This window comes from Anolis sagrei, chromosome 3, assembly GCF_037176765.1.
Source record: "Anolis sagrei isolate rAnoSag1 chromosome 3, rAnoSag1.mat, whole genome shotgun sequence".
Taxonomy (NCBI): Eukaryota; Metazoa; Chordata; class Lepidosauria; order Squamata; family Dactyloidae; genus Anolis; species Anolis sagrei.
In genome coordinates this window covers 57,529,187-57,553,601 of record NC_090023.1, presented here as the reverse complement: position 1 = coordinate 57,553,601, position 24,415 = coordinate 57,529,187, and the positions used below count along the sequence as shown (strand labels likewise).

Below are 24,415 nucleotides of genomic sequence, written 5' to 3'. Positions count from 1 at the left end.
TCTGAACTATTATTTAAAAAAGATATCAATGGGCAAGTTGCTTTAATAATTTAATGTTGTAAACCACCTTGAATCCTGCACTGGGAAAAACTAAGAGAACTAAGCAAACAAACAAACTAATAGATACAAACACTGTGAGAGGGAAAAACAGACACATGCATGATTACAGAATCTTCAGCTTTTTCGATACATTTTAACAGGAACAAAAGTGCAGTACAGTGAGCATGCTGTAAGGTTATGTGCTAAAATATCACACATTTTTATCCGGACTGTAACTGACATCGCAACTGGTTATATAACAATTACTAGAGCAGAATGTTTTGTTTTGACACCATTTCATAGCGTTTGTATATGGATTTTTGCTGGATCTCTCATCCAAAAAATATATATCTCAACTTTGTTTTTCAGCAATTGTTATATTCATACATGGATGCTCTGGTAAGCACAGAAATGTTTAGATAATGTATTTCTCTTTCAGAGTCAAGGGATCAAGATGTGCTCTTTGCATTTCTCTTATCTTTAGTTCTTAGCTTGTTAACTTGTTTTTTCTCCTTGCACTGTGCCCAGATGAACATATATCTATACTAAACAAAAACTCACTTTTAGGCTAAGGTAGACTCTTGTCTATGCTGCTATCAAGTATGCCAACTAGTCTCCAAAGTGCTACTGGACTATTTAAGTCGGAGAGAGGCACACTGCAGTCCATGTTCTGCAAGACTGCATTACATAATACAAGATTTCATATGAGTCAAACTTCCCCAGGAATTCTCCTTTGATTACAAATAAACAATATTTTTATACTACTATCTCTTATAGAACTCAGTATCAGCATTTATGTTGACTACAAAGGTGTGTGTGTGTGTGTGTGTATGGCTAACGCTCTCTCTCTCTCTCTCTCTCTCTATATATATATATGTACATACACAGAGCGAGAGAGAGTGTGTGAGAGAGAAAGTTGGCCATCCACATCCATGGATTTTATGTCCATGGTTAAACCATCCCCAGCTTGAAAATATTCCAAAACAAAACCAAAATATCCAAAGAGCAAACACTGATTTTGAAAGTCCATACAGGAAACATCACTTCTACACGACTGTATTTAATGGAACATGAATTTTGGTATCTATGGGGATTCTGGGGTGCATATGTGTTACGCAGAATCAATTTGTTGTGCAGTAGCAATGTCCAATATGCCCAAAAACCCAATGCCAAAGACACAGACCAGTCAGAAGAAATAAAACAGTAGAACTTTACTCTTGATTGCAGAGTTGAAAATAAAACAGCTTGGTACACTTACATAGTCACTGTAAGTAATACAGAATAAATCTTCTGTGTCATAAATCATAGAGCATAACAAAATAAAACATGGTTACTTCACCATAGCATAAGTTTCTTGCTTCTTCTCTCCAGCAATTCAAACTTCCAACTGCCAACCGTCTGCAGAAGCCTCAAATTGTTACATTTAAAAAGGTGTGGCCTAGCTAGCATTCTGCAGCTGCAGTTAATCATTAATACTTTGCAAGGCTTTTCTGCTTAGGCTTTCTTTAACACACACACACACACACACACAGGGCTTAAAGCAATATACCGTAATAATATGCACATGGATACCAAGGGTCCACTGTATTTTCCACACGATTTAACATTAAAAAAATAAGATACATACTTTTAGTAGGTTATAGTTCAGTTTGACTAATAGTTTTTAAGTCCTAGGTTTATTTTGATTTAATAACAAACCCCAAAAGACTAGAATGCTGCACAGTCTACAATTGGGACATGTGTAGCTTTTAAAGAGATGTGTAAATGGCCCTTTGTTTTATTGTCACACATCTCACTAAATCCCATTAAGAACAAGTTTAACTGTTCTCTCTAGTGCCTTTTTAAACTTTGTACTAGGAAATGCATCTATAATGTCACTGTAGTTTATGAATTTGGGGATAATGTCTCCCACTGGCATTTCTTGTTTAGCTTCTGTGATCCAAAGTATATGTTAGATTTAATCATTTATCACTGTTGTTGAATGCTCTGGCATCTTTTAATGGCTGGGTTTACATTTATTTACCACCAAATGAACATGCTCACTGCTTTATTTGTTATCACGTATCCCAGACCAAAAATGTAAAAAGAAAGTTAATAATGACCTTGCATGTAAAATAAAAATGGATCCTAAAATTAATAAGTATTCATTGAATTTTTATGAATTTACCAGATCAGGGTCTGAGAAATGAAAAAGGGACTTTTCTTTCATCCATTCAAAGAGACCCAAACCATTCAGAAATATGTCTAGTTCAGGACAAACTTATTATATATTTGAAAGTATGTAAAACTGCCAGGAAATGCAGTTGTATGCAGCCACCAAATAACTATTTTTGCAGTCCCTCATTCCCTGAGGATATGCTCATTCTCACACCTAAAAACTGTATCTCATGAAAGGGTTCAGACTAACCTTTTCTAAATATAGGCCCATTCACACCATACAATCATAGTGCCATAATTCTACTTTAACTGCCATGGTTCCTATGCTATTCTGCTATTTTAAAACTTTAGTGCCATACCAAACCACAAAGGCTAGGATTCCACAGGATGCAGAAATGGCAATTTTAGGGAAACCATCATACTATGAATTGTGTAATGTATAAAAAAGCCCTAAACTTTAGGCAGGACCTAGGGACCCCCCCCCCCCCCCCATAATTCTAAAAACTTAGTTGCTTAGGCGATCCCTCGTTGTCCAAGTAGGATAGTCTTCCAAGGTCAGTGTACTGGTGGGTTTGTAGGTGACTGTGGAAATTCTCATAACAGGAAGTTTTGTTTCATTTTTATTTTATTTTAGTAGTACATATAGCCCCAGAGGGTCCAAGGAGCATAATGTTGGTCCCCAGATCACCTAAATCTGCATGCCCCTGAAAGAATCCATTGGTGAAACCGAGACAATTCTCATTATATATGTCCTTGAAAAAAATGTGTTTTATGACAGTACCATCTGATACCAATCAGATGCAGATAAGGCAAGGCTTCAGGGAACAGGGCAGCCATATAATGAGCAGAAAGTAAAATTGAATGCCTACCATATTGAGTTATTTCTGGAAAACCTGTGGTTGGGGATGAACTTTGAAATTTGTCTCATTGTAACACTTTATATGAATGGAAATAATGCCTTTTCTCAATATGCTCTCATGCCTTTATCTGTTTTCCACCCAAACACTTTCAGAGAGATAAGGTAAATAAGGGACCACAGAGCATACACATATATCTAGAAAACTGGGATAGATCAGCCACTACACTGAAATACCTTCATAGCCAGCTTGAAGGTTAGCACAAATATGCTGTCATTTTTTCCTAAATAATTAAAGTTATTTCCACGAATCTTAATTCTTCCAGATGTTTAAAAATACAGTTCTTACCTTCCCTGGCTGCTGCTAAGTTTTCTGGGATTTAAGTTAAAATTGAAAATACCTAGAGCAGTGGTTCTCAACCTGTAGGTCCACAGATGTTTCGGCCTTCAACTCCCAGAAATCCTAACAGCTGGTAAACTGCCTGGGATTTCTGGGAGTTGTAGGCCAAAACACCTGGGGACCCACAGGTTGAGAACCACTGACCTAGAGGGAAGTGGGTTCAAGTGTCGGAATTATTACATGATATCAGGTTCACTCATAAACCTAAATGCATCTGATTTTCACAGTCGTTTCTCAAAAATTGTCTTTAATTCTTCCAAATCAAAAGTGATGCATTGCCATTAACCACACAAAAAGGGTAGACATTTCATGATGAGTTGAAGATAGACACCTGTCTGTCTTTGGGAAATTCCTTTTTTTCTAGTGGCAAGTTTTCCATTCTTCATGTATATGTTGAAACTGTTTAATATACAAACATATAAACACAGATGTACAAAGTACATAAAATCTGCACTAACTTTAATTTCCAATAGCACTTCTGCAACCATTTCATTAGTTTCCATTCCGATTATACCTCAGACCCTGGCAAGTTCCTTTTATTAATGTTTCCTCATGAAAATGTGAAATGAGAACTAAGTACTTTCATCACTTGTATAACGTAATTATTTTAATCTCTTGCTCTCCCTATGGCAAGACATATTAATGGCGATCTACTTGAAAATAAAGCCAAATGTTTTATCCTTTACCATTTGCCACCTCCTAAGGAACAGACCAAATAAATCCCAGAATAGAGTGAGCTTAAAACAGGAATTCCAATATTATATACCCTATTACTTAGTTAATTATAATGCTTTTATGATGTTTTTAAACAAATTCTTAAAGTGAAGCATTCATTTTTAATCTTATGGAGGCTTAATGACACATGAAACATCATTAGGTAAATTTAGACCAGATAGAAAGAGCAGAATTAGTATTTTATAATCAACTTCTCTCACAGCAGAAATAGTAATTGTTATTTATGAAGATTATGGTATGGCATAATTAAGATCCTTTGTTTAGAGAAGCATGATGAAAATTTATGCCCAACTGATGAAAAATGCTGTAAGCCAGTATTTATCAAGAAGTCATGTAAGAATTATTAGTTTCCATACCTTCTGGTTTCATTTATGTAGACATTCATCAGAGTCATTAAAAAAAGAAAAAAAGGACTCAGTCTTGTCTATCATAGATAAAAGAGTCTTCTAGGGAACTATTTTAATGGCATGCTAAAGCAAATGCAGTATTTTCATAGATTTTTCTCTGTCAAGCTGCTCCTAATACTGTGAAATCATATTTGGCCCAAGGACATATCCCAATTTTTTTTTAATACGGATTACCGAAGTATCATGACACACGCAGCCATTTACTATCTAGTATTAAAAGTAAGATCTCAGGTATGTCTTCATGACAATTAAGTGGCTTCAGCTTCTCTTTAGAAAATCTCCCACGTAATGTTTTTCATGTACCACGAGCACATAATCAAAATATATATGAAACAGGATGTTAATGAAAATACTATAAATAGGAGAGCTTGTGGCTAAGTGTATGTAAAATGCAACATCCTGTTGACACACAAGAAAATTATAGGCTATATTGTCTCTTCTAGAAGTACAATGCTTGTTGAGCCATCACAGTATCCACCCAAATTGCGTAATGCCACACTTATGCATCAATATTTTAGTGGATGTGGAAGTGTGAAACAAGTGTAAAGCAGGGGTGGGGTGGGGATTCAATGCTCAAATTGTCCTTCCTTGAGTTGCTTGCTCATTCTTTTTGGAACCTTGTCTTGGGTGGATGAAGTGATGATGAATAATTTACCCAGCTTTCATGTAGACCAGTGGTTCTCAGCCTGTGTGTCCCCAGGTTTTTTGGCCTACAACTTCCAGGAATCTCAGCCAGTTTACCAGCTGTTAGGATTTCTGGGCTTTGAAGACCAAAACATCTGGGAACCCACAGGTTGAGAACCATTGATGTAGACAGAGCTATAGTCGACTAAGACAACAGATGTGATGAGCCTGCCCTGGTTCTGAGATCTTCAGCTGATGTCCTTTTCTCTGTGCAACCACCCAAACAGTGGTGGAGCTCTTTCTTTCTAGATGCTCTCAAATTTACATGAGATTTCCAGTGGTTTCATGATCCTACTTCACAGAGACATCTTTTCCTTTCACACAGTTTCTGCAATATGTGCCCTTAGACCATGACTTTAGTACAGAGAATTTAAATACAGAAGATGTCTATTCCAGTCAATTTCAATTAATATAGACCTCCAAATGCTCCAAATTGATTAACTTGATCCAATCAATTAATAGACATTAATTGATTGGATCAGACATGAAAGATTTCAATGGATTATGGTCAAGCAGAGAAAACTCAGCTGTAAAAATCCCCACAAAAGCCATCAATAGTTTACTTTGTGATTATAGCTTTTAATCAGTCTGAATATTAGAGGTTTTTATCTTCGTTTTTTATTTACCAATTACTAGTTAACCTTATTTTGCAAGGTAAGGAAACATCTGTCTTCACAATTTAATCCAAAGAATAGTAAAGTATTTCAACAGTGGTAACAGCAACATTATTATTAATTTTAATCTCACAGCTAATCAAGACTACTAATTTTAGCTTGTATTAAGATGGAAAAAGTTGTAAGCTATCTAGATACCAGAAAAGTCATAGATCATTTTAGCACATAAACCAATCTTAATATACTGGCACTGAATTCTCTCTGATCTGTTGTTGAAAGTAAATACAAAGTCCCACTAATCCATAGTCACTGCTTATAATAGATCTTCTGAAGAGCAATGCATATTAGATTTGCTAAAGAAACCAACCAAACCAAAACCTGGAAGAGGAAAGCATGAGGACCAAAATTTTGTCGTTCCCAGAAGGTTCCAGTGCATACACAATCTCATACGTGGGACTGTGAAGAAGCCATAACAGTTCATTATACTGCATGCCACAGAGGAAGCCACCATTCCTAGAAATCTGAATTCCACTCAAAAACAACTTTAAAATACAATACAATACAATACAAAATGGCCCATTTCAACAGCGGGGAGAAACATCTCCATTTACTGATATTAACCTTAACAGATGAAGCACCTTGATGGAACTTGGCATTTCGCTGATCCTAAATTAAATTCTTTGTCTTCATTTTATAGAAAGCTTGAATTCTAATAACCAGGGACAGTTACATAACTGCACTTCAAAGCAGAGAGCAAACCAAGCAGCTACAAAGAAACATCTTTGCCTTGGGCAATCACACTCTAGTGACTCATTCAAGTGACCTTATTTGCTCATTAGAAGCTCTAGGTGTAGGTTGCAAATGTCAGGGAGCTTTAATTTACATCTTTAAGAGACACGGCTACCTGAATGTTAATGCTAATACTCCCTAGATCTTGGGCCATATTTGCCATTATTTACTTCACTGTGCTGTCCACACGCCTTCCTATGTCAGGTAAGAATTTGCATAATATACCTTTACTCTAGCTATTTGATGCTTTGTGTGGTGTGCAAAGATAGAAGGCTTGTAAGACAACTAACCATTTCACTCAGAATCTTCATATAACTTTAAAAAGGAAGTCAACATATGTTTCAGGTCTGAGTGAAAAACTGCAATGATAGTATCACATACACTGAAGGTCAAAATATTTTTTAAATAACATAACCTGGAGGCAAAGACAAAAAATTTTTTTCTGTTTTAAATTGTGAATTCTAGTTTCAGTAGATAAAAAGAAGGTATGCTGCTTGCTGAGATGTTTCTCAGTTCATTAGGATTAAGGATCACATTATTGCAAAGGACAATCACATATAACTATAGGAAATGTGCCAGTACAGACAATCCTCATGTTACAAACATGATAGGTTCTGTAGGTTTCCTCTTATGTTGAATTTTTTTTGTAAGTCAGAACAGGTGCATTTTTAAAGTGTAACTCCAGCCATATTTATATATGCATGCTTTGGATAGCATAGAAAAGGGTTAACACCCCTATGGTGGGTTTTTGTTGTTGTTGTTTTTTCCTGTCTGTGTCCCTCTTCAAAAGATTTCACCTCACTTTCCGTCAATGTGATAAATGGATTTTGAAAAAAATTGGCTTGTTGTGGGAAGAAGGATTGGTGATAAAGCTTCAATAGAGACACCTATTCCCCATAACTTTTTCAGGAGTGATTTTCCCTTCCTAGGGCCAGATTTCTCCCACTTCCTGTTGTCTGATCCCTGTTCTTAACTATGAGCCATTTGTAAGTCAGATGCTTGTAACTCAGGGACCACCTGTATTTTGTTAATTGGAATTTCCACTGTTCTCAAAGTTGCAAAAATGCAAAGTGTGTATAATAAAAGGCAAGACAGTGAAGGCAGCTCAATCTAGCCCAGTGGGTCTCAACCTGTGGTCTGCAGCTCAACAGTGGGCCATGGGAATGAAAATCCGGTCCATGAACCCCATTTCTTTTTATTTATTTATTTTATTTTATTTTGGTACTAATGTTGAAGAGTGGTCCCTGGTCCAAGTGGTCCCTGGTCAAGTAGGCCCTGGTTAAGTGGTGCCAATTTAAGTGGGCCCTGGTCAAAGTGGGCCCTGGTCAGAAAAGGTTGAGAACCACTGATCAAGCCAGAAGGAATATAGGCTAGGCAAAGATCCTAGATTTCCTGATGCCAAAAAGGCTTCTTTTATTTAGAAATTGGGGCTTTAAAATAAATCATAAATTTTGCATACACAATCTGTTTTTAAAGGATCAGAGCCTGCCCATCTCTGCCATTCCTACTTGGAACAGCAATTATTCATAATAAGAAAATAGCCCTTTCCAATATCCAGCACAGGCTAAATTGTTCAAGACAGGCAACACTGTATCATTCCAGTGTGAAGAATCCTTGAAAATACTGTATTCATGTATACATGGTTCTTAACATAATTATGGACTTCCTTTTTTGATTATACATAGTTTGTTATATATCACCAAACATAGGATTCCATAACTAGATAAAGATACATGTAATAAACGTACAAGCTGACATTCATCAGTCCATCTTGTATCTTTCTCCAAAATTTCCCAACCCTTGCACTAAGTTTGCCCAAGTGTCATGATGTAGAATTCCATTTTGTCATCATGTAGGATTTCAGTCATCTTGAATATATAACGTTAATTTGCTTTACCAAGTCCTACTCAAGAAATCTTTCTGAAAATGTTTTGTAATCCCAGAGCCTTCATAATGTTAATTACCACAGCTGTCTGTAACAGAATAAAACAAAAACAAAACCTGACTGATGTTCTTCGGTGGTTATGCCAACTGGGAAAATTGAAACCATGTTTCCATTTTCGATAAAAGAGAATCTATTTTGATCCAACTTCTGACATAGCAACTGTTTACGTAACAATTCCCAGCAGAGTCTATCTCAATGCACGGAGTGATTCTATTACTTCATACTACTGCTTTCTGGATTGCTTTTGTTCCCACCTAGTTGATGGGAGGCAGAGTGTATACATCAACACACTACTAAATCCAGTGGAACACTGACTGCACTACTCAGTCCCATGGTACACCTCCAGCTTCTGCTGGATTTCGCAAGCAGGAAAAAGGGGGATAGAAAACTTTTCTTCCATATTTTAACATAGAGCTCTGAGACATTGCGTATGTTAATTCTGAAGGCAGAACCAGTTTGGGTGCTAGGAAATACTTAACTCCCTGACAAGTGCTTTCTGGATCTTCTCTGAACCTGTGCATCTATTAGCATAAACTAAACATTTTCTAGTGCTAATAACATGTATATGTCAATAGTAAAAATATTTTTTAAAATAGATGTGTCATATGGTTCTGGGCAATTAACTTATATGAATGTCAGCTAAAAATGTTATGCCACTGGTGGTGCAATGGGTTAAACCCTTGTGATGGCAGGACTGAAGACTAACAGGTCGGAGGTTTAAATCTGGGGAGAGCACGGATGAACTCCCTCTGTCAACTCCAGCTCCCCAGGCAAGGACATGAGAGAAACCTCCCACAAGAATGGTAAAACATCAAAAACATCTGGGCATCCCCTGGGCAACGTCCTTGCAGACAGCCAATTCTCTCACACCAGAAGTGACTGGCAGTTTCTCAAGTCGCTCCTGACACGAAGAAAAAAAAATCCAAAAACTCAAAAGTTATTCTGGATCATTAGGAAAATAAGGACATCAGAAGAGGCATCTTTAATTCCTGCATGTATTTCACAGCAAGGACCAACTTTCTATCTTAAACTGAATTTTTCATGTCTTTACTATATAGAAGAAATGAAAAATTGTTGGTTCTTATCAGCTTATTCGTACCTATCAGTGTTCAAAACTTGCTTGCCACATCAGACTTGCATTCACCAAAAGCAGGTTACTATGCAAATATAACTTTTCCTGGGTGAGATCCATGGCCTAGAAAGAAATAACAACCATTTCCTTCACTTAACTCCCTGGTAGTAACTGGTCATATTTTTTGTGTGTCAGGAGCAACTTGAGAAACTGCAAGTCACTTCTGGTGTGAGAGAATTGGTCATCTGCAAGGACGTTGTCCAGAGGACACCCGGATGGGTTGATGTTTTACCATCCGTGTGGGAGGCTTCTCTCATGTCACCACAAGGGGAGCTGGAGCTGATAGAAGGAGCTCATCCGTGCTCTCCACAGATTCGAACCTGCGACATGTCAGTCTTCAGTCCTGCCTGTTTCACCCACTGCACCACCAGGGGCTCCTAACTGGTCAATGAAAGATCATGTGTGTTTGGGAGAAACTCTCACACAGAATCACAGTTTTGCTGACTATTTTTATGATAGTGTTTACAATATTGGAGACATAACCGCATGTCAATTAAAAATATGCTAATATGAAGGACTGTGGTGATATCAGCAATACAACTCAAACTACACATTCTCACATTCAAATTGTTCAATGCATTAGTTTCTCCATTAGAAGATCTATCCCCCCCCTTTTTTTTTTATTAAATAAGACATTTTATGTAAGCAATTATTTGTATTGAGCTTGCCTGGTTTATTTTGACCACATTAAATGTTAATCTGACTTCCACTGAGCCAAAATGAATGTAGAGAGCACATAAGAATCTGTAGTAAATGCATTCATTATGTACACATTTCATGCAAACTGCAATAACATTTGTTTAGAGAAAGATTCAGTTTTGCTTTCACTAAATTTGTGTTCGGTCCATAGTGCTGATGCTGATTCAGTCCCTTGGGCCAAATTTACTGCAAAATGCTGAGACCTTCCACTTGCAATGAGAAATCAATAGGGAGATGGAAGCTATCAAAACCAGACTCTGAAATTGTACATTATTTAGCAGCGTGCTAGAATTCAAGATGAAAAGTAATTCATGCTGAATTCTATTGCTTTTGATCAGCTTCATAAAAGGTAAAAATAGGAGATTTCATGCTTTCTAAAATACAGACAATGCTAGATTATTATGGAATTCTTCCCATATAAGAATACAAAATAGGTTTTAAATTGGCATCACCATCTAATATGTCTACTCACAACCAAGACATGGAAGAGATTTCATGGAATGTTCATCAACATCTTGACTACTGTCATTGGAAGAGGCCAGCATAGTGGTTGAATACAAATGTTGAATACAAAAACAACAGCAAAACCCGACACGATAGGAAAAAAAAGAGCTGTTCTGGATCAGAACAAAGACTTAGTACAATAGAGGACAACAATGAGTTAACCAAAAGCTGATGTGATGAGAGGGCTGTTGGAAAGGCAGAACAATGGCACTATATACTTTTATCTTGCAAATATATATATAGTGCCATGGCTCTGAGCCACACTGCCATTGGTTTGCTGGCTTATCCTTATTTTCTGGATTTGCAGATGTTTGATAAGAAATAAACAGGCAGTGGTGAGTACTGAACAAATTAACAACTTCACATTTTTAGCTGTGAAAGAAGAAAGGAAAAACCTGTTGAACTTAAGTCTCACCTTATCAAATTATGATTTCTGCTCACATCGGAAACTCTCTTTAGTGGTACGAAGAAACAATAAAGAAAAGGATATTTTCCAGGATTTTCTGTACCTACTCGATAATCTGCATAACTTTTCGATGGATGGAAATTGAATATAAACAAAAGATTTGCCCTCTCAAATGCAATAACTTTGTTTGATTCATGCTTCTCACTGATGTAAGCCTGCAAAAAATAAAAAAGAGTATTAAATTATACACTTGTGAGAATACAACTGAAATTAAATAGTAGAGAAAATAGGATACTATATTTTCTACCACACTGAATTTAACCAAGACACTGGGGTGGAAAAGATTATGTGAAAAAAGTTAAAATAATCAGTACATTGTAAGTAACTACATATATGAATTGAGATCATAAAATTATGGTTTTGATTTTTAGAGAGATGGAAAAAGGAACAAAATATAATAGGAAAATGAGACAATGAATCAATTATTGTTATTTCTATCTCACCTTTTCACAGCTGGGGACTCAAAGCAGTTTACAACAAGTTAAAACACATTGTTAAACTTCACAGAATACAAAAGTTAAAACAATATTAAACAATAACAAATAAAATCAGATTAAAAACTATATCAGTATACACATGCACACGCAGTGCAACAGTTATCAGGATCTAGTGTATTATTTAGTGAGATAGACCTTCTATAGTCACAGTGGAATCACTAGGGTTGGTTTTGGCCAGTGTTGTAACTCATGTCACCCCTACAATATTGTAGATAAAATACCAGAAAAAATGACAAAATTTGTGACTATAAAAATGCCACCAGTAATGAAACAACAATGTGTGCTTGTACCATGTTCAAATGAAACGATGTGATTCAAAGCATCATTGTAATTGGGTAATAATGAGAGCTCTGTGTATTAGAAAGTTCAAAAAGTAAATCAGCACAGTGTTTTAGTCTTGACATTTTATATCTAAGGTGAGGTTAGGGAGAAAATGTGATTATATCTAACTAGAGAGACATTTTTATAGAAATAATAGATTTCTGCTTAATCCCTGCACAATTTTGTCTCTATATAGTCGTTTTGGTGTCACCTGGTCATTTTGGTGACACGTGGTGCATTTGGCACCCTTCTCATGCCCCTAGTGGTGTCACTATACAGTCACTCATCATATGCCAATCGAAACAGAAGTCTTTACTTGTCTGAAAAAAGAAAATAGGGAGGGACCTGGTTCACATTACTTGGGGATGTGATGTACTATGAGGATGGTGGGACAAAGGGAAAGGCCTTCCCAGCAAATCTCAAAATACAAGCTGGGTTATAAGAGTGAATACAGGTTTTCACATAACTTGGTCTTGAGCTGTATAGGGCTTTACAGGTCAAACCCAACACTTTGAATTATGCCCAGAAATAGACCTGCAGCCAGTGAAACTGTCACAATGGAATTGTAAGATACCTATACTCACCCTCAGTTAGCAATTTGTCTACAGTTCTTTAGACCTGCTGACATTTTCAAGCACTTTTCAAAGGCAGCCCAGCTAAACTAATCTAACTAAGACATATCTCATTGAGGACTGATCTGCTATTTCAAGAGTGTGCAGCTGGCACACAAACTTTACCTCAACTGTGCAAATGCACTCCTGGCTACCACTGAAACCTGACCTTCTAAGCTTAGAATTGAATCCAGGGGCACAGCCAAACTGAGAACTTGCAATGTCATGGGGAGAGTAACCTCATCAAGCACAGGTTGCATCTCTATTCTCTCTTCTGCCTTTCGACTGACCAGGATCCCCTCTGTCACATCTGAATAAAGTTTCCAAATTGTTGACTTTCATCCAGTTCATTACTGATGACAGGTACCAATTTGGGACCAAAATAGTTTTCTAGGCGGAAAGGAATAACAAAGTTGGAAAAGTATGGTACAAAACTTTAAATGCTCTGATGGCTGGCTACTTACATGTGTTAGCTGTATTACTATGAAATAGGTCCTCAAATAAGCCTTTGCATGTGTTTGATTAGATGAACTCTGAGTTTTCTGCTAACACTGTTCTGGTTGTTTTCTCACTTGTTCCATTGCCACCAGCTCAAAGGAAAATCGGGGGGGGGGGGGCAGCTTGGCTCAACTCTGTGGGGGGGGGGGTGTGCTCAGGATCATGTTGACTGTCCTGGCCATGTCTCAATTCCTGATATCAGCCTCAGCCGCAGGAGAATCGCCTGCTAAGGCAGCAGAGAACTCCCCAAGAACTACAAGGATTCCATCCAGATCCATAAGCCTCATGGGGTGGACCGTTTCAATACTTGTTCCATCCCTGCAGAGGTTCTGAGTCCCATGAAGTCTAAACCTCCCCAGATGGTGGTTGTCCAATGGAACTGTAGATAGTTCCTGTACTCCCATATCACACCCATCCCATTCACAAGAAAAAACAAACAAAAATAGCTAAGGAGAAAATTCTGCCAAAATTTGTGTCATTTTCTCAACAGATCCACCCCCTCCTCCAGTGAACAATTTTTCTAGCTGCTTAAGCCAACAGTGGGTTGATGAAGATTTAGGGCAGCACATAATTTTATTTCTGATGTGCTTCTTAAAAGCAGGATTTGTGACATACTGCTGGTGTCACTTTTAAATACTTAAATTGCTTATCAATTTCATGTCAGCTTCACTCTGGGGAAAGAACCTGGAAACATGTTGGCTGGAGATTTATCCCACTCACCTAAAAAGGAAGGGAAGAAAGGAACCTTGGACGTAGTTTTTAGAAGCTGTACAAAATATTTCCAACATATTCTTGAACAATATATATTATGCCACCCAAGAAAGCATTTTGTTTTACAAAAAAAATGTTTGCTAGATGAATATTGTAGAGGATGATTTTTTTCTGGGACACTACTGCATCACAGATGGCCAACTTTACATTTGAAGCATTTCGATGTATGGCTAAATCAGATTCCACAATCTTTTTAAAAAGCACTGTTCTGTTTTTTTGGAAGAAAATCAAGAATACATAGCAACATAAATCATATAAGAGGAGAGAGAATGCAAAGAAGCAGAACAATTAGCAATTCAGAAACTAAAAAGAAGCAGGAATTAAAAACAGATGCCTGCTCTCCTCAGACTGTGTTTTCTGAAAAAGTGGCACTCTTTGATGGAAATTGTGATAAGCATAAAAAATGACTGCACACTATTGGAGTCTGGTTTCAGTCAACATGAGTCTAGTTCAAACAATTTACTTATAGGTTACTGAATATTTTTGGAGTAGGACCGAGAACTGAGGCCTTCCCAAAATTTTCTGGACTGTTAATTCCACAAGGCAGGCTGATTGATTATGCTGGTTGGACCTAACATGAGTAGAAGTAACACACACACACATATACACATATAGTCTTACATCATACTGTAACGAAGCGTTAATCCCACCGCTTGTCAACCAAAAATGTAACGAAGCTGCGCTAATCTCACTAGATGCCACCAAAAATTATGTGAGGAAGTATTAATCTTCTTTAATGCCACCAATATTCTGTGAGGAACCTCTTACAATGTTAATTAAGCTGCCACCAATATGTTTAGAGACGCTGGTTTATGTCTCTGTTTATCCTTAGTTGTGTTGTGAGGTGATTTTGGTAGTGTGGAATGCACCAAGCATAAAAGGAATGGAGGAGACAGGTTTGAAATACAAAGAGAACAAGTTTTATTGTTAACAGAACGTAATTGTTGCAGTTTTGAGAATTTGAACTTGGCACAAGGCTTGATGTTACAAAATGGCTGGTTTGAGATACTTTCAGGCTTCTGAATGTTACAAATCTACAAACTCCTTCTTTAGTGAAGTGCTTATACTATCTCAGAGTTCCCTATTGTGAATATCCACACGGTTTGCCCTATACTCGGAACAAACCACTGATCACCAGTCTTTCCTTACTGGCAATCCTGAAAACCCCCCTCTGTTAGATTCCTTTAACCTAAGCAATCTAACAAGGTAACACCTTCAGCTCTCTTGCTGAAGAAATATTCACAAATTCTAGGAACTACTGAATTCTCACAGCTTCACAACAGAGCCCTAACTGGCTCTCCTCTTCCCCGGGTCTCTTCCACCGGACTGAACTACTTTCCCCCAGAGTCCTTTCTTGACTCTGCTATTTCCCAGAGCCCTTAACTGGCTCTGCTCTTCTCCGGGTCTCCTCCACCGGACTGGAGCTTAACTGCCACACTCAAACCTTTTTTTCCTTAAGCTCCGCCCACCTTCTCTGAGGCTTTGTCTTGTCACCATGGCAACCTATCCCTCACAGCTAGGCCATGGCAATAAATGTAATACATAAATACAGATTCAACAAAGTACATTAAACACTCTATAATAAACATTATAAATACAGTTTAAACACATTATAAATAACACTTTATAATGAACACATCTCTACACCTTCCCCCCCAGAAATATTATTTTTTTGGACCATTCCCAGTCCAAGAATGGCAAAAAAAATAATTCCACATATTATCCAACAATAAATACATATATATCAATTCTGAAAGGGAAACATATTATGGTTAAGTATATTTCAATTACCATACATACAAACCTTTAACCTATGAAATTCTAGTATCATCTATGTATGTGGTATCAAAGTCTCACATTTTTATACTTATACATATATTCGTAAATATCTATTGCCTATTGTAAAACATATATACCTACCACACTTTATTCCATACATATGGTCCCACTCTGTTAATAGCCCACACAATAGTTAAACTCCCACATTTGATCATTGACATAGATGTCTTAGTGTCCAATGTCCCATGGTTCAAACACAGCCTCGGTTGTACTGGACCAACTGTCCACAGCAATGTCTCTTTATGATGATCTTTTAGCTTCTTTTTTTTCCACTTCTTCGTTTCTTCTTTTTAGGTTTCTTCTTTTGTCTGACCTTCCAATTATCAGGAACAGTTTTGTTTCCATCGATTTTCAGGGCTTGAACAATGGCTTGCTTCCATGAAGCATCAGGTTGTAGTGAATAATCTGGAATTCCTCGAGCATCTTTTCTTGGCACTGAAGAGAACTCACTGTCCTTGGAAGAACGAACACGAATATTGTCCTTCTTCATGGCAAGCTCATCACTGCTATCTGGACAAACTTCCAAAGCTAGAAATTGCAGCTTTTTCTTTTTATCATCACCAATATAGTCTGTGTATATTAGTTTTCTTGTCAGTCTATCAGCTTGGCTTTTATTCTCTCTTTCCTCTCCGTTCAAGGATAAAGGAGATCTCTCTTCCGACACATGGCCAAATCTTCTTTTTCTGTTTACTTTCTCTTCAGATGTATGGATCTTTGTTTCACAGAAGACCCCTGGATATTCTGAACTCGCATCAGCTTCTACTGTCACATCCAGAGTTTGTTTTCCTTTAGCTTTCTCTTTTACTTTTATTTTATTGTCTTTGTCAAAAAGTTCGGCTGAGGTAATTTCTTTATGTGGCGCTGAAGGAAATACATCTTTTAAGGTCAAGGATTCCTCTTTCTCCTCAGAGTTTATCACTTGTCTTTCCAGACCTATTGTTTCTATACTCTCTTCACTGGCTCTCAAATAATCAGCCACTGGAATCGGCTCTGCTGCAGGGCTTGTTCCTCGTTTGCATGGTCTCTTCTGGCTGTACACTTCTGACTTTATATTTGGAACACCATCTTCAGCAATAAATCTATAGGGTTGTTCTTCTGCTCTTTGTTCCTGTCGAATCTCCTCAACCCCTCCCGTCTTCTTAACAAGCTCAGCCACTGTAGCGCTGGTTTCTGGACTCTCGTCCCCATCTTGTTGTATGGCAAAACACAGGGCTTTCTGTTCAGGGCTTTCATTGTTACATTCTTTCTCCCCATACGCCATCTTACAGTATTTAATCTCTTCAGCCAAATCATTTCCAATTAAACATTGATATGGTATGTCAGGACTGACTGCAAAATCCCACATACCCTTCCATCCTTTATATTCTATTGGCAAGGTCACCACGGGTGTTGGGATCGCGGGACCTAAACCTTTTAATTTTATTTCAGAGGTTGGCTGTTGGAATTTCTGAGGTATTATTTCAGGGTGCGCGATGCATACTTCGGAACCTGTATCTCTGAGTCCTTTCCTGTCTTTGTGATCAATAGAAATGGTTTCTAAGTAGTCCTTAGATGGGCTGCCTGACAGGATAAACAGACATTGTTTCTCTTGAGGCTCTGAGCTTGAACTCTCCTTTGAAACAGTATCTGCTTCTGCCCTTGGTGTTTCTTTCATTTTATTCACAAAGAGGGTTGTTTTCTCCTTCTTTAACAAGGGACATTGATATTTTAAATGATTCCATTCTCCACATTGATAGCACCGTCGTTTTACCTCAGGAGCAGTTGGTCTTATTACACTCTGCCTCCTACAGATGGTGTCTTCTAAGTCAGCACCCTTTTCTTGCTGTGGGCGCTTTTGTTGTGAATAAAATGGCTGCCTGTTTGTTCTTTTGTCCCCTGGCAGATCTTCCCTTTTAAATCCTTCTTTCAAGGTTGTTATTTGATCTGCCATACCCGCTGCCTCTACAATCGTGGATGGCTTGCGATCTTGAATCACCCAACGAATTTCATAAGGAACTAATTGGAAAAATTGTTCCAATTTCAAAAGTTCCCTCAGCTGATGATAATCTTCTACCTCAGACGTCTTTATCCAACTATCAAACAGTTGAGACAATCTAGAGGCCACCTGAGCAAAACTTTGTGTTTTATCTTTCTTCAACGTCCTGAACTTAAATCTATAATATTCAGGAGTCAATCTATATTCCTGTTGAACCTGCTTCTTAAACAGATCATAGTCTCTACAAGACTCCTCCGGCATCTGTCCATAAATCTGTAAAAGCTTCTCATTTATCTGAGGCCTTAGGTATATCATCCATTTGTCTTTAGCCAACCCAAAATCTCGACAACATCTTTCAAAAGATATAAGGAATTTCTCTGGGTCATCTCCTTTGGTAAATTTTGGGAATTTCTTTGTCAAATCTGGGGTATCCACTCCAGATCTCCCTTCCTGGACAACACTGGATGTTTGTGCCAAAGCCAATCTTTGTTTTTCTAGCTCAAACTCCATTCTCTTCAATTCTAACTCCTGTTCTCTCTCTCTTTCTCTTTGTCTTTCTTCCAGTTCTCTCTCTCTTTGTCTTTCCTCCATCTCTAGTTCTCTCTCTTTTTGTTTTGCCTCCATCTCCAAACGTTTCATCTCTAATCGTTTTTCCTCCATTTCCAGTTTGTATTTATAAGCCATTTCTGACATAGGCACTGGCTCTGTCTCTGACTCAGAGCTCGAGCTTTCCCCTTGGTCTCCCTCTCTTTCTTCAGCCAGCTTTCTCTGTCGCCTGGTAGCCATTTTTCAGCAGCTTTTACCTCACAACTTATTTTAAAATTAACTTAAGGCACTTGATTAGTTGTTACACGAATCCCGTCGTCTGCCACCAATAATGTAACGAAGCGTTAATCCCACCGCTTGTCAACCAAAAATGTAACGAAGCTGCGCTAATCTCACTAGATGCCACCAAAAATTATGTGAGGAAGTATTAATCTTCTTTAATGCCACCAATATTCTGTGAGGAACCTCTTACAATGTTAATTAAGCTGCCACCAATATGTTTAGAGACGCTGGTTTATGTCTCTGTTTATCCTTAGTTGTGTTGTGAGGTGATTTTGGTAGTGTGGAATGCACCAAGCATAAAAGGAATGGAGGAGACAGGTTTGAAATACAAAGAGAACAAGTTTTATTGTTAACAGAACGTAATTGTTGCAGTTTTGAGAATTTGAACTTGGCACAAGGCTTGATGTTACAAAATGGCTGGTTTGAGATACTTTCAGGCTTCTGAATGTTACAAATCTACAAACTCCTTCTTTAGTGAAGTGCTTATACTATCTCAGAGTTCCCTATTGTGAATATCCACACGGTTTGCCCTATACTCGGAACAAACCACTGATCACCAGTCTTTCCTTACTGGCAATCCTGAAAACCCCCCTCTGTTAGATTCCTTTAACCTAAGCAATCTAACAAGGTAACACCTTCAGCTCTCTTGCTGAAGAAATATTCACAAATTCTAGGAACTACTGAATTCTCACAGCTTCACAACAGAGCCCTAACTGGCTCTCCTCTTCCCCGGGTCTCTTCCACCGGACTGAACTACTTTCCCCCAGAGTCCTTTCTTGACTCTGCTATTTCCCAGAGCCCTTAACTGGCTCTGCTCTTCTCCGGGTCTCCTCCACCGGACTGGAGCTTAACTGCCACACTCAAACCTTTTTTTCCTTAAGCTCCGCCCACCTTCTCTGAGGCTTTGTCTTGTCACCATGGCAACCTATCCCTCACAGCTAGGCCATGGCAATAAATGTAATACATAAATACAGATTCAACAAAGTACATTAAACACTCTATAATAAACATTATAAATACAGTTTAAACACATTATAAATAACACTTTATAATGAACACATCTCTACACATACGTATCAGGGTGGCATACAAAGAAAACAAATTTAGCATTTCAAAATTAATAATTATTTAAATAAATTGAAGATATTCAAAACATAGTAAACAATTTACAACTTAAAATAGTTTTAAAAGGTTAAACTTAGAAGTAAGTATGTACTGGGTTGCTGTGAGTTTTCTGGGCTGTATGGTCATGTTCCATAAGTATTCTCTCCTGGCGTTTTGCCAACATCTATGGGCAAAACGCCTCAGAGGTAGTTAGAAACCAATCAATTGGGCTCCAAAAGCCTAATATGAAGGTCATATATGTCCACTCCTGAAGAATACACAGGATTCTTTGGAATAGATTAGTTGTACTACTTATACTTTTTCTTCTGGATAAGTAACATATCCAGTCTTTATAACCTAGAAGGAATCATTCAAATTCAATTGATTAGGAAGATAAAATGCCGTAACACTATGTAGCACAATTTTTGTTCCTGGGTTATAAATGTAATTTCCTAATTAGTTCTATCATAAAAACATGGGAAAAGTTTATTAAACTACAAAAACTTGGCTTTTGCAGTCTACACAAAAGGTTAAAAATGGCATATGAAAGGTTAATAATGACACATTGAAAGGTTAAAAATGACAGCAACAAAAATCAAGTTTCTGGAGTATAACAACTACTTTCAAAGTAAGTACCACAGAATTAAACATGAAATAACATTTTCAAACCAGGAACAGATTTTTTCCAATTTTGTTACATAATGTAATAATTCCAAACCAATGTCACGCCAGACAGGAAGTGGGCAGAAGCCCTCTGTTGGGGACATACAATTCTTACCAAGACTCTACCAATCTCTTCCATAACAAGAAAAAAGGCAATCATTTATATTCAACACTACAAAATAACCTCTTAATGATTTTTTTCCCCTATCTACAACATAGTCTCACTTTGACAAGGTCTATATTTTGATGGGAAAAGGTTAGCAATACTGCAAAATAGACTAGAATAGAGTGTTTCTGGAAGGCAAGAGGCTATGCTGATGGCAGCAGGGTCTCCAATGTTATAGTTTTTGCTGAGTAACCAGGTTGATTGTGCCAAACAGCTATTGGGCAGCAGCAATAGTGGGGAGTGACACTTGTGGAGAATATCTCAAGGATAACAGGACAATCCAGAAAACATTTGTTAACACTATGTAGAAGGAGGCATCATAAAACCCTTTTGAATGCCTTTTACAAGGAAGTCCTATGTTGAGGCAATTTCAAACAAAAAAATAAAAATAAAATGAAACTCACGGGTTGAAGGGTACCAAACAAGTTACTGGGATACAGCAGAAGGTAACCACAAGCAGTGCTTTGGCTCTTGATACAACGGGATGCAGGCCAAAGAGACATTCAGCTATTGTCATGCTCAGAAGGGAAATGCCTCAGAGGGCAAGTCTGAAACTGCACAACATGGATGAATGAGAATGGAAGTGAAACATAGGAAACAAGAAATGCAATGTCTAAACATTGCAATACTCAAGAGTGAGCAAGCTAAAAATGTACAGGAATTGAACATTAAGATAATTATAGTTTTTTATTCAAAAAACAAAAATCTAAGAAATAGTAAGGAGAGATGTAGCAAAAGCAAAGGATTTAATGAAAAATAAACCTAATTACATCAATAAGACTTGATGGGAAACCTATCAATGTAACCACAATCCAAGCTTATACACCAAATGCAAAGGCAGAAGAAGACACTGGAATCAAGGAGGACATTGACTGTACATCAAAACAGAACTTCTTGTTGGGGTCTGTTCTATTTCTTACTTTTGCACTAAGATTGTAGAAAATTTGATCCAGGATTAAGAAAATGAAGGAGGATGTTAACTGGTTGGAGACCAACAGTTTGTTCATCAGAAACACATTTTTCACGCAACGAAAGAGGCAACTGTTAAAACTGGAAGCAGAAAATGAAGAAACTCCATGATCTCTGAGAAAACAAGACCAGAGCAGATAGTGGCACAAACTTGCTGATCTTAAAAAAAAATTAAAGAAGAGCATTAAGCTAATAACTGTGTCATATCTTGGCTCAGTCATTAATCAGATTGGAAACCGTAGTCAATTAATCAAAAGAAGACTAGAACTTAGAAGAGAAGCACGAAGGAGCAGCAATATTCTGAAGTGTAAAGCTCTACCATTGAATACTGAAGTTATTCATCCATGCCATTGTATTTCCAAATTGTATATATGATAGTGAATGCTAGACTGTGAACCTGATAGAAAGAAAATCAACTCCTTTGAAATGAGATTCTGGAGAAGGGTTGTATGGGTGGATTGCTAAAAAGAGAAATAAGTGAGCCATAGAGCAAATCAAGCCTGAACTCCTGAACTCTCCCCTAGAGGTTGAGATGACCAAACAAAGACTGTTGTGCTTTGGTCATCTTATGAGAAGACATGACTCACTAGAAAAGAGAATAATACTTGGGAAGGTAGAAAGCATTAGAAAAGGAATAAAACTGCATTAAAATCAATGAAGGAGGCCCAGAGTCTCCAAGACATGGAGTAGAACTGTTAATGATAGGGTGAGTTAGAGGTCTTTTATTCATAGGGCGGTGATAGCTGAAGACTACTTAACAGCAGTTAGTAACAACAAGAAGGTAAAGGGCAATTTAGTTAGTGAGTGAGCAGAATAAAGATGTGTCATCTCATGAATGATTTTTATATAAAGCTACTGCTTCGTATGTAGTCTGTATATTAAAAAAAGAAGAAAAATATCAGGCTCCAATAAAGGAATTTACAAATGCAATTTGCATTGTACCAGAAAAGCAACCAATAGTGCTCTGGGATCTCAAACTCATTATTTTCTTATTCCACTATTTGCACAATGACTCATTCTGTAAACTTCTGTGTTCATTCTAAGTCATACTGCTGCTTCTTCAACCAGGTTACATAGGTGCAAAGCTTTCACCAAAAGCCTCCTGTGGCAGAAGTTGTGATAATTAAGGGCTGCAATTCTGTCTATTGTCAAGACAAGCGCTGACACATACTGGGAAGCTTGCATGAAAGAGTCAGTTAGGCAGCATAAAGAATGTATACTTTGTCAGTATCTCTCAGCTCTTTATGCAGTACCATTCAGCTCTTTATGCAGTACCGTTTGACTGCTTAAACTACTTCACCTACATTAAGTCAGTAATCCTTGGAACATACCTGTACAGAATGCCAGCATTATTCAACCTAATTTTCAGGCAGAACATATAGACTGAGAAACAGTAAGTCACTTGAGGCAAACACATGAGTGAAGCAAAGTGAAATTAGACACATAGATTTAATAACACATATTATCTTAAGTCAATCACCCCATTTACCAACTACTACTAGCTATATGCTGCTGAGTAACAAAAATACCTGGCAAGATGGCTAACTTCTACTTATGTATTAAAATCAATTATAATATCCACTTTCATCATGGACCCTCTATAAATATCATCAATGTGCAAACCACATAAGCACTAATATAATTTTGGGTTACGCTATCTGACAAACTTCTTTAAGTTTTGAGATCTTTTGGAGATATCTTTCTCTCTCTACAGCCTTATAGGTACACCTATAAGGCTGTGGAGAAAGAAAGGTCAGTTTTTACAAACTCCCTTCCTAGAAAGGTTTGACTGACACTCTTAATATTATACTCCTATAGGCAGGCAAAGACTTTTCACAGCAAAAATCCTTTGAGGGCCAGTGGCTCAGGGGAAATAGGCTCTGCTGTTTATATTTGTTCTTCTTTTTAATGGGCAATTTTATTAAATTTTAGCTTTCAGCTGTATCTGTTTTAATCTTTGAACCAGATTTGAGCCTGAGAAAAAAGATGATATAAATAGATGGATAAATGAACCTGGAGCTGCCATGGTTTTGATAGCCATTGATAGACTATATATAGTCCTTGAAGGCAGTACATCAGCCAGCATGGTGAAATGACTTGCTTTGAAAATAATGATACATAATAAATAGTTGTCTCAAAATAGTTGTATTCATTTTCTTTATTATTAAAATATGCAGTGTGTACAATTTTGTTGATTAGTGTAAAATTTATACTGTATGTACTTTACCGGGGGTGATGAAAGCCAGCCAAATCTTTCTTCCAGTTTGTTCATATCTCTGTCAAAATCATTGAGGAATCTATAGCGAAGAAGCTGGTCATCAGCTAAATGAAACTGCCTTCTAGCATAATGGTAGCTTTCATTATTCCCTTTTCGGGGAAAATCCAACCATTCTGGGTGTCCAAACTCATTGCCTATTTTTAAAAAGCAAGAAAGCAGAAGACATATCCATAAATTTGTTAGGTTTCCTCAAGAAATTATTTAAGTAGTTAGCTAACCAAAGTATTGAAACAATTTAAACATCACATTTTAATAATGTAAAATTATAATTGCTTGAACTATCTTTGATAATTCTATTGGGCGGCAAGTATCCAGATCATTACTATATTTATTACATGGGCAAGCATGTAGATTTCAATGGCCATATTACGGTTAAAGATTATGCATAGACACAAAATAATAAAATAATGATAGCAGACTTAAATATGTTAATATAATATTATAAATAATAAACAATTCATAATCAAA

General features: G+C 37.2%; 1 protein-coding gene across 5 annotated transcripts in view; it reads right to left on the bottom strand.

Moving 5' to 3' along the window:
• The window catches only part of GBE1 (1,4-alpha-glucan branching enzyme 1), a 292,266-nt gene that overhangs the window by 87,926 nt on the left and 179,925 nt on the right, over positions 1–24,415 (bottom strand). For all 5 annotated transcript variants that reach the window (XM_067466679.1, XM_067466680.1, XM_067466682.1 and 2 more), the window contains 2 exons: positions 23,897–24,081; positions 11,454–11,582 (listed from right to left, as the gene is read on the bottom strand). In XM_067466679.1, the coding sequence (XP_067322780.1) occupies positions 11,454–11,582; positions 23,897–24,081 (314 nt within the window). The remainder of the gene's footprint in view (positions 1–11,453; positions 11,583–23,896; positions 24,082–24,415) is intronic.